The sequence below is a fragment of the Triticum aestivum genome, chromosome 2B (assembly GCF_018294505.1).
Source record: "Triticum aestivum cultivar Chinese Spring chromosome 2B, IWGSC CS RefSeq v2.1, whole genome shotgun sequence".
NCBI lineage: Eukaryota > Viridiplantae > Streptophyta > Magnoliopsida > Poales > Poaceae > Triticum > Triticum aestivum.
The window spans coordinates 76,328,810-76,343,626 of NC_057798.1; the positions used below are offsets into that span (position 1 = coordinate 76,328,810).

Consider the following 14,817-nt stretch of genomic DNA (forward strand, 5'->3'; position numbering starts at 1 on the left):
TTTCCTCCAAAATGACCTAAGTTAGTTATAATATGCTTAGTTAACTAGGTTTGCTCAATAATGACATGTACTTACCTTACTTATGTAAAAAACGGCATAATTAGCTTAGTTAACTCATAAACGATCCATTTTACCAACGTTAGCTCTAAAATGATGCATTTTACCTAAGTTAGCTCATAAACGATCCATTTCACCTAAGTTACCTCACAAACGATGACGTGCTTCTTCTTCTAGTCTTCTTCTTCTAGTAACCTTTTCCTAACTTTCTTATTTGCCATTTTGCAGATTTCATTCACTTCTCGGAAGCTAGCTTGCTATGATGGAGTGCTTGTTTTTTATTTCATTCTCTTCTAGTATTCTTCTAGCTTGCTACGATGGAACTTGCTATCTTGATGAAACTTTGCATTGTAATATGTATGTGCAACTTCCTAATGGTTGCAACTTATGTGTATGTGCAACTTGCTATGTATGAATGGATGGAACTATATATGTATGTACGATGAAACTTATGTGTTGTTAAATAGCCCTGTGAAATATATCTATATATGTCATATATACTTGTTGTGAAAAATTTTGGATTAAAAAAAACAGAAAAGAGACAATATGCAGGCTCTTTGCCGTCTGCCACCGACGGCAACGGGCTCTTTGCCATCAGCAGCGGACAGCAAAGAGGACACATGGCAGGCAACTGTGCTTCCTGGGAGGCTGACCAATTTGGTCAGTTTGGCTATAGTGGCTGACAGCAAAGAGAAAAAAAACTTTGCCTACAGCGGCAGACGGCAAAGGCCTGCCGTGTAGTGACGTCGGCTGACATCACTCGGCGGACGGCAAAGGCCTTCTGAAGTTTGCCGTCAGCGGCGGATGGCAAAGGCCTTCCGTTAACCACCTAACGGAGTAATAGCGCATTTATTGCCGTCCGCATTCTTTGCCATCCGCTGCTGATGGCAAAGGCCCCTTTGCCGTCAGCCGCCCGAAGCAGACGGCAACGTAGCTCTTAGCCGTCCCGTACTTTGCCATCCACTTTTGCCGTCCTCTATCCATGCCTTTGCCGTCCGCCGTGGCAGATCGCAAAGTAGCTGATTCTTGTAGTGGAAGTCATTCGATATAGAGTACCCGGAGGAAGTAGCCGAGGCTGGGAATGTCAGAATTGCTATAACAGGTGATGGGTTCAATCCATATGGTATGTCGTCTAATCCATACAGCTGTTGGCCCGTATTTGTTATTCCGCTCAATCTCCCTCCCGGCGCCATAATGCAACGCAAGACCATGTTCCTGTCGCTTATAATTCCGGGGCCTGAATATCCGGGGAAGAATTTGAGTGTGTTTATGCAACCGTTGGTGGATGATTTGCACCATTCTTGGTACTTCCTGAGGTTGACATACGACCTACATCTGCAGAAAAATTTCTTGATGAAAGTTTGGCTACAGTATTGCATGCATGACTTTCCCGGCTATGCCCTGTTCTGTGGATGGTGTACAAGTGGAAAGATGCCTTGCCCAGTGTGCATGCAGGCCTTGATTTTCATTTGGCTGAAGAAGGGTGGAAAGTATGTTGCCTTTGACCTGCATCGACAGTTTCTCCCTCCAGACCATCCTAATAGGGAAGACAAGAAGAACTTCACAAAAGGCAAAGTTGTCCATGAAGTAAACGAGATTCCAACGTTTTCTGGTGCGGATGTGCTTGCTCAGCTGAAAGCTCTTAAGCCTGTCGGTGAAGGGAAAGGCAAAGGCAAAGGCAAAGCCAAAGGCAAAGCCACAGGCGAAGACGAGGGCAAAGGAAAAGGTAAAGGGAAAAATGTTTTGAAGGATATGGTGAGACGCACAACTGGACTCACATTACCCCCCTTCACGCAGCTTCCCTATTTTAAGGACCTCAAACTTCCATACAACATCGACGTGATGCACAACGAAAAGAATGTCGCAGAGTCCCTTTTTCACACGATCCTCAACATTCCTGATAAGACAAAGGATAATGTTAATGCTAGAGTCGATCAATAGAATATTTGTGATAGACCACGTCTTCACATGCAGCCTCCCACAGGCAGTCGAAAATCTTGGTTCAAGCCAGATGTTGACTTCGTACTTAAAAAGGATCATAAGATGGAGGCATTCAAGTGGCTGAAACACGTCGTGAAGTTCACTGATGGTTATGCATCGAATATAAGTAAGGGGGTCAATCTTTCAATGGGCAGAGTGACCGGGCTCAAGAGTCATGACTATCATGTATGGATTGAGCAGATTATGCCAGTGATGGTTCGGGGCTATGTTCCCGAGCGTGTCTGGCGTGTTCTTGCGGAGTTAAGCCATTTCTTCCGCACGCTTTGTGCTAAAGAAGTATGTCCTGAGAAGATAAAAGAAATGCATAAGAAGGCGCCAGAGTTGATATGCAAGCTAGAGAAGATCTTCCCGCCAGGCTTCTTTACTCCGATGACACAACTCATTTTGCACCTCGCGAATGAGGTATTGTTGGGGGCCCCTGTGCAGAATCGTTGGCAGTACGGCCCTGAGAGACAGAACAAGCATCTGAGACAGAAATGTGGAAACAAAGCTAAGATTGAAGCTTCCATAGCTGAGGCAGTTATCCTAGAGGAGGTGGCAGACCTCAGGACAGCCTACTATCCGGACCATGTTCCCACGTTGCACAATAAGGTGTCTCGATACAATACAGAAGAACCCAAGTTGCCTCTATTCATCGGGCAAGGTGGCAGGGCTGGATGCTCGACATCTTATGTCATGCCACGAGATGAGTGGGAGGATGTCATGTTCTATATCTTGCACAACATCAAGGAAGTTGAGGATGAGTGGATGAGGTAATACCTTTGCACCATTCTTTTAGTCAATTCGTTATGTTCACTTTGCCTAGTTCTTATACCGCTTTTCTTATCGTAGTCGATTCGTTGAGGAAGAGTGGACGGGAATGCTGCCTCCTACTGAAGCGGAGGCACTTGCTCTTCTCCGAAAGGGTGCTGATGGAAGGAAAAAATTTGTTGCGTGGTTCATGGAGAAAGTAAATTTTCACACTTCCCTATTACCCATTTCACACTCCCAATTAAACTCATGCACCCTATAATTTCAATTAAACTTGTAGGGAAATGATCCGAACGAATCAATGGATGAAGAATTGAGACGGGTTTCCATGGGTTTTCACGCTACCGTCATGACATGCCAAAAGTATGATGTGAATGGGTATCGCTTCCATACAGAGGAGCACCAGAACAGTCGGCCTGATCCCAAAACCATAAATACCGGAGTCTTCACCGAAGGAGATAATAAAGTAGATTACTACGGAAGGGTAGGAAAAATATACGAGCTTACATTCAAACGTGGTCGTAAACACCTAAGTCTCACTATGTTCAAATGCCGATGGTTTGACCCCAAAAAGGGTCTGAGACATACGCCTTCTGTTGGTTTAGTTGAAGTTAAACCATCAACCGTCTATGCCGGAGCTGATCTCTTTATCGCCGCTACCCATGCCAGACAAGTATATTATCTGCCTTACCCATGCCAGAAAGAGTACCTAAAGGGTTGGGAAGTTGTGTTCAAGGTGTCGCCACATGGTAAGCTACCGGACCCGAACGATGATGATTACTACAACATAAACCCCATGACATATGAGGGAGTGTTCTTTCAAGAGGAACAAGATGACGTGGTCCGAAACAAGGAGGATGATGACTTGGGTTATGTTGACCTGGACCCAAACGACGATGGCGCACGGATTGATGGTGAGGCAATTGTGAATCAAAGAGACATAATTATGCTTGAAAAGTTAAATGAAGACGCTGACGCTGACGATGAGGAAGAGCCTCCACCTTCGTCAGACAACGAAGAAGATATGCGGGATAGTGATGATGAGACCGGTCGACAAATAGATTACAATAGTGATGATTCATATGGGTTCTAGAAAATGTAAGTTCTTTTAATGATCATTACAATAGTATGCTTAATGTGCTCTTCTGTTATTAATGTCTTTCCTGTATGCTTGTTTTTTTATATCCTTACTAATTGTTTATTCTCTTCTCAATGCAGGTTTGCTAATCATGGGCAAGTCCAGCGGCACCAGTTTCCTCAGTAAACTCAAAGGAGGACCAACTTGTCACGCCCAATATGCGATACTATCCTAAAGAGACTCGAAGGTCCCACCAAGGATAGAACCGCATATTGAAACGCTTTTGCAAGGTGGATATCATTACATTAACATTACATAATAGATGGGGATACTTACAAGAGGCATACAATGCCACACGAATACAACATCATCATACATAAGATCAACATCCGACTACAGATGAAACACAAACAGAAACTCAAACGACATCCACCCTGCTAGCCCAGGCTGCCGACCTGGAACCTATACCCTGATCGAAGAAGAAGCAGAAGAAGAACAAGTAACATCGCTCTCGCGTCAAGATCATCGCATAACCTGTACCTGCAACTGTTACTCGGAGTGGACGAGCCCACAAGGTTCCCTGCTGACTATGCGAGAACGGAACCTCACAGGGAGGTGGAGGGGTCGGGGGAGGAGACCCTAGAGGAGGAGGGGGTGGGGGGAGAGCCCCTAGAGGACGAGGAGGTGGGGGGAGAGGAAACCGGGCCAAAAAACTCCGGGCCATGTCTGAAATAGGAGGGTCTTCTTTGATGCCCTCCTATGCTGAGGCAGCTTCTGAGTCTAAGGAGGAGGAGTATGTTCCTGATGGTAAGGAGGAGGAGGGTGAGGAGGAGGAGGCCAAGGAGGAGGAGGCCGAGGAGGAGGGTGAGGAGGAGGGCGAGGAGGGTGGAGGGGAGGTTGACCCTGAGTTGTGGGGTGACTTGCCACCGGGTGCTCCGCAGGGGTGGCTACGTGGTACTGCCGGAGTACCTACACCACCTTCTATCGAGGCGCACAAGTGGCTCATTGAACCTGCGGGGACAGAGTAAGTGCATCTCAATCATATTTTCAACACATGACAACATTTTCATATTGTACACATGGCAATCCTTTGATTCTTTTGCAGTAACTGGATCCTTCGCGGAAAGGGCCATAAACCGAACGGCCTTATCACTGTCCTGTTGAAGAAGTTTTGGCCTGGCCTATTCTTCCCGCGGCTAGACAGGGACCCGCAGCTGCGTGTTTTGGCCACAAGCTGGGCCCACTACGAGGCTTGCAGCAACACGGAGTACGGGACGGCCGCTAAGGCCGTGATCACCAAATTTTGGGTAAGTTCTCTTCTGAATCACTTGTCTTCAGTTTCGTTCATAGTTTATCATTGAGTCACTCAACTCATGCCTTGTTTGCTTCTGGTTTATGCATGATTGCAGCAACTCTATACAGTTCTTGACGAGCACAAGGCCAGAGCCGACGTGGTCTTACTTGCGGCTGCAAAGAAGAAAGCTCGTCAGTTGCAGTACGAGGTGCGTTGGGTTGCCGTCTCGCAGTACTACCACATCTACCTGCAACAAAAGATGACCAAAACTCAAGCACAGAAGCAAAAACTTACCATGAGCAGAGAGCAGTTCATGATGGTAACTATTACTGACTTTTCATTGTTTCAAGCAGTCAACTATATGTTTTGTGCTCACATGTCATGCTTCCAAAATTTGCATAGGTTGTTCCTCGTTGGTGCTATGGAAGGCATGACGGATGGGCGAGTTTGGTGGATAGGTGGGTCGGTGACGATGCAAAGTTTGCTGCCAAGAGCATCAAGGCCTGGGCTAACCGTGGAAAAGACAGGACACACGGTCAAGGAAACCTGAACCACTGGGGCTTCAAGGCCATGAAGGTATATCTATATGCATGATGCATTTTTGTTCTTCTTTACCGTCATGTTCTTATGTATGGCTAACTTCTGTTTGACGTTGCAGGAGGACAAGTTGCAGAGGCCGCTCTCAGACATGGAGTCGTGGAAGCTGGCCCGCGAGCGGAGTGATCGCAAGGAGGAGGAGATCCAGTACTACGGCAACACCGAGCAGCACCTGGAGTCTTACACTCAGAACTATCAGAAGTTGAATCCGGATGTTCCCGTTCCTAAGGTCGCCCAGTCTCAGATCGATGACACGACGGTGGTGGCCATCCAGGGTAAGTCCCATGGCCGGTATCCGTGTTTCGATGGCTTGATCACTCCGTCGATCTCGTGCACATGGCTTCGAGCTACCAACCCGAGCCCGTTAGAGAGTACGGGGCGTTCGCAGCCTCCCTTACTCCGCCAGCGTGCTGTAAGTACTTCCCCTTATCTTCTTTGTCTCTATCTTTCTTAGTTTATTTTCAGCATTGCCCACTTAGAAACAACCTCAATTTTGTAGGCATATCAGGCCTTTCTCGAGCATAGGCATAGTGAGGTGCGGGAGTACTTGCAACGAGTGAAGGCAAACGATGATTATAGCCATCAAGTGATGGCGGTTAGTTTTGCCCTCTTAAAACCAAGCTCAAATTTGCACTTTTCATTCCTTCTGACTTTCTAGTTTGCTTGTTTAACTAACATCCAGACTATGTTGGCATCTTGGACTAACCGCACGGAGCCACCACAAGTTGGACCCCCCCACCACCACCTGCGGGAGACGCCCCACACATTCCCACGTTCGAGGAATGGCTGGCACTAGGCGGTGATAGTCCGGTTAGTACATTTGCCTAACTATTGACAAACTAGTTCTCGTTCATTCAACACTATCATGTCATATTTACCGTTAGAATCTTCTCTCAAACATGTAGGGGACCGGTGGCTCGACTCCTGCTCCGTCGACCCCAGTCACTCCGATCTGGCAGAGTGATGGTGGTCGCGGTGGCGGTTTTGGCGGAGGTGGTCTTGGCGGTGGTGGTTTTGGCGGAGGTGGACTTGGTGGTGGTGGTTTTGGCGGAGGTGGACTCGGTGGTGGTGGTGGTTTTGGCGGAGGTGGACTTGGCGGAGGTGGACTCGGTGGTGGTGGTGGTTTTGGCGGAGGTGGACTTGGCGGAGGTGGTCTTGCTTGATGTCGATGATGATTTCGTGCATGCGGCCGTCGTGCCATGCCTTTCATGATCCAACTTTTATGATGTTCCATGTCTTGCACTACTTTTATGTTCGTGAACTTTCGTCGGTGATGATCTGTAGATGATGAACTTGACTATGTTTAAATGATGATGATGAACTTGAGTATGTTTAGATGATGAACTGTCATATTTCTACATAATTCCATATTATTCTGCTTTGAAATGCTGTCAAATGAATTGAAAAAGAGAAAACAGGAAAAAAAACTATGCCTACGGCAAAGCTGTCGGCATATCTATGCTCAGGAGTCACCAGGAGGCGCATAGATGGGCTTTGCCGTAGGCATAGCCCTGCCGCCAGGACAAGCCAGGGGACGACACGTGGCATATGTATGCCGACGGCTTGGCTGTCGGCATAGATTTAAATCTATGCCGACGGCCAAGCCTTCGGCATACATATGTCAGGTGTCGTCCCCTGAATCGCAGCATTGTTGACGGCGCCGTCCGTTGCTGTCAGACGGAAAACAACGCCGACGGCTAAACTATGCCGACGGCTGCCCCTCGGCCGTCGGCATACGCACATATGCCGACAGCTATACTACGCCGACAGTCTGACACATCTACGCTGACGTGATCTACGTCGACGGGACTATGCTGACGGCAGTCGTAGGCATAGATCTATGCCGACGGCATTGGACCTATGCCGACGGCCCTGGGCCGTAGGCATAGCCCGCGAGTCCGGTAGTGAGGACAAGCAAGGGATCGCCGGCACCGCCTCCCAAGACCCGCACCAGCTGCCGTCGCTCATCTTCGTCGGGAAGCAGCTAGATGACGAGGAGGACGGCCGGACGCTTGCCGACTACGACATCGGCAAGGAGTCGATGCTGCACCACGTGCTCGGCCTCCGCGGCGGCTTCCGGCAAAGAAGCTGCTACCCCTATATCAACCCCACCCTCCTGGCGCTTGCGCTACGCTACATACATGTGTAGTTGATGTAGTATGTATGTACATATATACATACATGTGTAGTCACCAGACATATATACATACATACTACACATGTAGGTGCTTGATTTTTCTCATCTTCCGCTACATACATCTTCCGTGTAGTATGTACGTACATATATACATACATACTACTACACAGACACGCCTATAGGTGCTTGATTTTTTTCATCTCTCCGTCCTAATTAAGTTTTCTCCGGCCGCATCCCATTGATTCATATACAGGTGCTATGGACGCCTTTCTCCGGGGGCTACCAACTGCCGCAAGAAGAAGTGCGGCCACACCAATGACGTATGTATTTCTCTCTCTTCATACGTATTAGCTAGTAGTATGAGTTTTTGTTGCCAATAACGTCCTACCTCGTAACATATTCTTTTTCTTCTTCGGCTAAGGCCGAAGAAACGTTTCGATGGTAGAGCAGGTTTACGAGGGAAATAGTGACATCCATATGACGTACCTACCACAAGGCGACCATAAGAGGACCGATTATATATGCCTCCCTCTGCACGCACCAGTATTCAACATTTCCTGCTTTGCTTGACATACATATATTCGTGAAGCACCTCGTGCGCTTTGCCTCATAATGCCTATGTACAATAATTGCACTATTTTTTTTTTGTAATATATCTAGCATTCCCAGGACATTGCCATAATGTATTTTTGTTGTTTATTGTACTCAACATGACTTTACAAGTCCCCTACTTGTCACGTACTCCAGTAAGTTCTTTCCAGCAAGTCATGTGGTTAAAGCATCGTAATATTAATTAGTTGAAAGCACCTACAGTTATAGTTCCACACATGGCGAATTCGGTTGCAAAAATGCAACACTTACGGATTTCTAGTACGGACTGCTCTCTCGCTAACCAACCCCCTTGATTTTCGCTGGTGGGACCTCTCCTCCCTAATCTTCTCCAACCACAACTCTTCCATGAGTCCGCAACAGAAATCCTGTGAGAATACGTCTGTAAGTCTAGCATCTCTCATTCGGTTGATAGTTCGAATCACAACATATAAGTCACTCAAGGCAACAGAACTAAAAAGAAAACATCACGAACTAGGTTGATAGTTCTAGTTACAGTAAACAGTGAACAAATCACGAAGAAAAGAAAAGGAGAAAAACAATGCACCGCGTCACGCTTCGACGCGTGTATCGTGTCGCCCTCCTAGGTGCAGCCATTTGGCGAGCACCCAGTCGCCCGCGCCGGTCCCCGCTCGTGGGGCAAGCTCCTCCAAGTCATACTAAAAGACTAGCAAGTAACTAATTCAACTAATATGGGATGAGAAAATGACAACGGAAAAACCAGTTGTTGGCACCTTCCCCTAAAGTTCTTTCTTTAAATACATGTAGTTCTTGACATGTGTGTGCTCTCTAAACCTCTCACAAGATATTGCTTACACTCACACATTTTAGAATATACTAGCAGGATTTTTTTTTTGATAAATGGCGCTTTTATTATTTCAAAATGTGGCATCAAGCGGATACAAAGCATTATGAGTAACACCCGGCCTCAAAATAATTAAGATGCACACAGCCAAGTCCAAAAGAAAAACGAAAATTCATGAAATAAAAACTGACAAATCGGCAACAATAAAGTCCTATAGACCGACACTGTGCCTATGTCGAAGGAGGTGGTGGATCAATCTGTGGGTTGTGCTGCCATCCATACTGAGAAAAACCTCGGTAGCCACATGCTCCAATTGTATACACACCATCTTGAACAACGGTTGGTGCATCACATACTTCATAAAAGAAGTAATTATTCACAAGCCGGCATATATGCTAGTTCTAAAGAAACACACAAGTCCGCAGAAACCAGTCGAGACGAAATAGATTTTCAAGCAAGTGAAGACTATTAACAATTCAAATATTTTTTTCCACAAAAAAAACAATTCAAATATTTATCTCATTGTCCACCGAGCAAACTTTCAATGTGAAAAGGGCCAGACGTCTCTAAAAAAAGGGCCAGACGTGCCAGATTTGTCAAAAAAGAAAAAAAAAACTAAGGGCGCTGGTCATGAGCCTACCCGAATTATAACGCCCATAAACCACAGCAGCGAAGACCGCGAGTTGCGCCCTCGTCCTCGAGTCCGGCAGACCCGCAGACAGATTCGCCGCCCAAACCGACCGTGTGCGAGGCGATCATGGAGCACGCTGCCGCGGAGGGTTCGCAGTGCCGCCATAGCTCGCCATCGTCTCCTGACTAGCTACCCCCCTCCGTCCGTCCCGCCACAGGTAAACCTCTCGCCTCTGCGTGCCCAAAGAATTCGTCACCCACAATCCTGACGTTTCCTCCTTTTATTTTTCAACAGGATCGGAATCGGATCTGACCGGCGACCAGTCACCATGCCGGGAACGGGAGGTGCGAGGTGCGACCGTCCTGAACGACCTTCCCGAGTGGGTCGTCGTGGAAGAGATTCTCATCCGCTTGCCGCCCAAGGACATCCTCCGCTGCCGCGTTGTCTGCAGGTGGTGGCACAGCGCCACCTCCACCGACAAGTTCATGCTGGACCACCACCGCCGCCAGCCCTTGCTCCCGATCCTCAGCCAAGTCGTCGACCCGCAGCCGCCGAAAGTCCACCTCTTGTTTTCCTTTGACGCTGGTGCAAGCCAGCAACAGCTCTGCCCTGTCATCCAGATCCAGACCTACTACCACGATACACTCCACGCTTCCCTTGATGGCCTCCTCGTCGTCTCCCACGGATCCGTGGTGTCTCAGTACTTCATCTGCAACCCGGTCATTCGCAAGTGTGCTCCCCTAGCCAAGCCTCAAGCCCAACAGGGTTTTTACCCCCGGATTGTCGGCTTCTATCGGCACGAACCATCGGGAGGAGAGTACCGAGTGCTTTGGGTCTCTAGCAACGCACAAGACGAAAAACCTTTCTACTACGCCATAGCGGTGGGATCCAATAGTACAAGATACATCGGACAAGGATGCACCCCACAACCAACATCCTCGTCCCCTTCCTTGGAACTGGCGTTACAGAGGGGTCTGCCCTGTTCGTCAATATTGCCACCAGCCCACCACCGTAGCAGTCTGCACTGGATACTTCAAAAACACCAAAGCTGGGATGCCGACTACATAATGGTGTTCAACGCAGCATCTGAAACATTTCGGTTGATGTGTCGCCCTGCCCGGTTGCCCAACTGCTTACATGAGACGTTGCTGGAGATGGATGACGACACTCTTGCTTTGTGTAGCATCAGCAGTGTCAAACACACCATAGATGTTTGGGTCGTACATGACTACGATGCCGAAACCTGGTCTTTTAAGCATTGCATGAATTTGACTGGGATGGACCCATCAGTGCTTGTCGATCCAAACCCAAAGGACACAATAGTCCCTAGGATGGCTGTGCTCGGTGGGGGTGAGATGCTGATCCAGTTCACTTGGTTGTGTGTATTGCGTTTTGACATCGATGGCAAGTTTTTAGGATATGTGAAAAGCGAAGATGGCCAAGAAATCTACTTGTGGGTTACCTGGCATTACCTCCAGCAGAGCATTATTCCCCTTCCACTGTTCCATGAGATGAGAGAAGATGACAGTGCGAATCAGGAGCCTCCATTTTTCATAGGGCTGTAGGATGCAATGCTTAATGTTCTACACTGCCGGTTTGCTGCGCCATTGGAGTATCTATTCTATATCGACCTTATCTTTTGTTCTTAGTTGGTCTTCTTAGTGCTGCTTGTAAAACTGAACAATTTGGATGGTAGCAAAGCACCTCTGCTGTCATCATTTGGTGTCTAGTATCTTGCCTGTCACCATTTTGAAGTTCTGAACTATGGAGAATCTTTGCTATATGACTAGTGCATCCCCTCGTTTACCTCCAGTTTGCTTTTTTTTTTGGAACCACGAAAGGCATGGTTGCAACTAGGAACAGATAATTGCGCCCTAAGATAATGTGTCGAACAACACTACTCGAGAATCAATATGCCAATGGCTAGACATCTGCTTTCTTTCTGATAAAGAATTTCGTAGGTTATTTTGTTACGGCTATTGTTGGAATTCTTAGCAATTAATTTTGGTATTCGTTGGTTTTGACATGTTTTGAGAAATAGATCCGTACTTTGTGGTGGTATGTTTGTAGACTGGTAGTGTTGCCAGGGTCTTAACTTTTTGGAGAAATGAGTTGGACATGTCAGGTGAACTGTTTGTAGAATTCTTATTCTCTGTCAATGTTGATGTGAACAGTTTGTGGATTTCTTTATTCTTAAGTTGCTTCTATCGACATGATTTGGCTGGCACAACAAAATTTTCTTTGAAATTACACTGGCGCACCATGAATATGTAGTGCAAGTGGGAATACATACATTAATATTCAGATTTTCCCTGTTTCTTTTTCTCGTTTCCAAAGGAACTGAAGAACATATGGTGCATTGGTGCTATGCTTTTGGCAAATAAGATCATGAAATAGTGGTTCCTAGACTTTATTTTGCATCTTAGGTTCCCAGAATAGGTTTTACCGTTGTAGGATTAAATTATCTGAGATTCCGGTGGTCTTTTGTTATGAGCAGGTTCCGCGGAAACAACTCTGGACATATCTTAACAGAAGACAAAAGATGGTATTAAATCTTCCGGCGTTTCAGTGTTCTTTATGAAGCCAGGAGGAACTTTGGAGCTGGGGTACCTTGCAAATGTTGGTGGCATTGCCGAAATTCGTATTCAGATCATGAGATCAGGGTTCTCGTATCATAGCTAAAAGCTAGCATCTGAACCTACCACAGCTGGTTGCAGAGAGACTTGTTTATTCTGTTGAGCAAGCTGGTGAATCAACAGAGCATCATTTTTTCTCCACTTGACCGCTAAGCTAGCTTTGCTAATTTGGAATAGTTAACTGCACATTTGAGATGTCTTATGATATCAGAGGTGTATATCACTTTCAACAATGCACCTTGGAAGGATAAGGAGGCAGCCAAACTGTTTCAGTCTACTGGTGTAGTGTAAGCATGAACTCAACTGAGCTCTCAACTTAGTAGATTCTGCTTTCTATGTATGCAGTATGGTAATCCTGATTCTGCTAGGTGGATAGATGGATGCTGTGGATGTAAAAATCCGTCAGTTTGATCGCCTAATGACTGCAGTAAGTAGTACTTGACCAACATTTTCTGTTCCGAGCAACCAACAAAAGCTCTGCCTTTTCTTAAGAAGACGACGAGAATTGACAAGAAGGAACATGGAAAGCATCTACCGCTTGCTTATTTACTAGATACAAAAGAACCAACAACATATAAAATGAAACAAAATAATGTAGTACTCCCTCCGTCTCGAAATATATGATCGTTTTGCAAGCTAAAACAGCCCGCAAAACGATCTTATATTGTGGGATGGAGGGAGTACATTTTTTCGCGAATACACAAAGCTTGCGCATCTTTTCATTTATAGAGGAAAGAGAATGAGTACAGTAGGGGGTACAACACATGGCATGAACACAAGAAGGCATGATCATGGAATCAGAAGCAGAGAGACAAGGGGTGCTCAGCCCGAATGGGGGAAAGAACACAACTAAACCCACTAACCCTAAACAGAGAGGCAAGACAAAATAGCAAGACGTCAAACATCTTCAAATCCAACACTGGGGACGCTGCGAGCGAACAAGATAGCGCCTTCAAGAAGGGGTTTCTACATCGTGACGCCGCCGCCATCCGATCTGAATAACCATAGGGTTTCCCCCGATGCTCGAAGAGGGGCACGAATAAAGGCCATGGCAGCGGCCCTAGGAAGGGAAACGACACTCGTGAGTGTCGCCGCTGCCAGCACCGGCAAGCTGAGCATGGATTTCACCAGGCCTGAGTCTGAGCAATCCCATATCTGCCAGATCGGGATCCGAAGATGAGGAAGACAAATTGCTGGTTGACCGTGCCATCCTTGAAGGGAGGGGTGGGGCTACACCTGCGGCCGGAAAAACACGAGCTTTGAAAATGACATGCCACGAGGGTGGACGGGGTCGGGAAGGTAGCGTGGTAGAAAGCCGACGCGGAGGGTAGGATGGTGACCAGCGCCACCGGCTAGCTGAAGCCGGAAGGGAACGCAGATCCGAGTTGCCGAAGGCGGAGCCACCAGAACACCGGCGAACCGAAGACACTAGAAGGGGACGCAACGACCGGAACGTCGGGCCGGAATCGCACCAGTAGGGGACGCCGACAGGCCATGAATGCTAGAGAACGCAGGTCCATGTAGGCGGGACCGGGGCAGTGTCGGCAAGGATTCGTCGCGAATCTTCAACCCACTGCCAAAAGGAACCTTGACCACACATGTGCAGAGGCCGGCGTCGTAGCTCGGAGGAGGTGCCGTCGGAGACAGAGGGTGGTCTGCAAGGGGGCAAGACCGAGCCTTGGCCAGCCCGGCCACCTCCACCCAAGCCCTCGCACGCCCCAATGAACAGTAGAAAGAAGAATTTGTGTCAGCAGGGGGGCAAGAGGCGGACGGGGGGAGAAGCACGATGGGCACGGCCGCGCTGCCGCGTCGGATCGGCAGGATACAACAGTTGGAGGGGAGGGCGGCTTGCCGGATCGGATCTGGGGAGGCGGGGAGGTTGGGGGAGAGGAGCTCCAGCGTGAAGGGGACGATGCCACCCTGTCGCCCCCAACCTCAGTCGCAGCGCAGCCTCACCAGCCAGGCCGCCGGCAGCAATGGCGCGGGGGAGCGATGGCGAAGGAGAGGTCCGAGGGGGGGGGGGGGCGATCCGGTGCAAGGGGAAGGCCGAAACCGCCCTGCCGCCGCCATCCCCGGGCACGGCGGGGCTTGGCCGGCCGGCCAATGGAGGGAGTACTAAATATTGTAATTGCCAGATACTCCCTTAATTTTTCCCATACAATGTCCATTCGTACAACACCCGCAAACAAGAAGACTCAGTGCAGCCAGCTTTTGGTAAGGAG

General features: G+C 47.9%; 1 protein-coding gene across 1 annotated transcript; it reads left to right on the plus strand.

Annotated features, from left to right (window-relative positions):
* The first annotated feature begins 10,023 nt into the window (after positions 1 to 10,023).
* Positions 10,024 to 13,043, plus strand: LOC123040528 (uncharacterized). Its single transcript, XM_044463344.1, has 2 exons — positions 10,024 to 10,176; positions 10,254 to 13,043. Exon 2 carries the CDS (start codon positions 10,445 to 10,447, stop codon positions 11,522 to 11,524), a length of 1,080 nt encoding a protein of 359 aa, XP_044319279.1. The 5' UTR covers positions 10,024 to 10,176; positions 10,254 to 10,444; the 3' UTR covers positions 11,525 to 13,043.
* Positions 13,044 to 14,817: the final 1,774 nt, after the last annotated feature.

Excerpts from the sequence above, each read along its gene's own strand:
- LOC123040528 (XM_044463344.1), top strand. The coding sequence starts at position 10,445 with ATGCTGGACCACCACCGCCGCCAGCCCTTGCTCCCGATCCTCAGCCAA.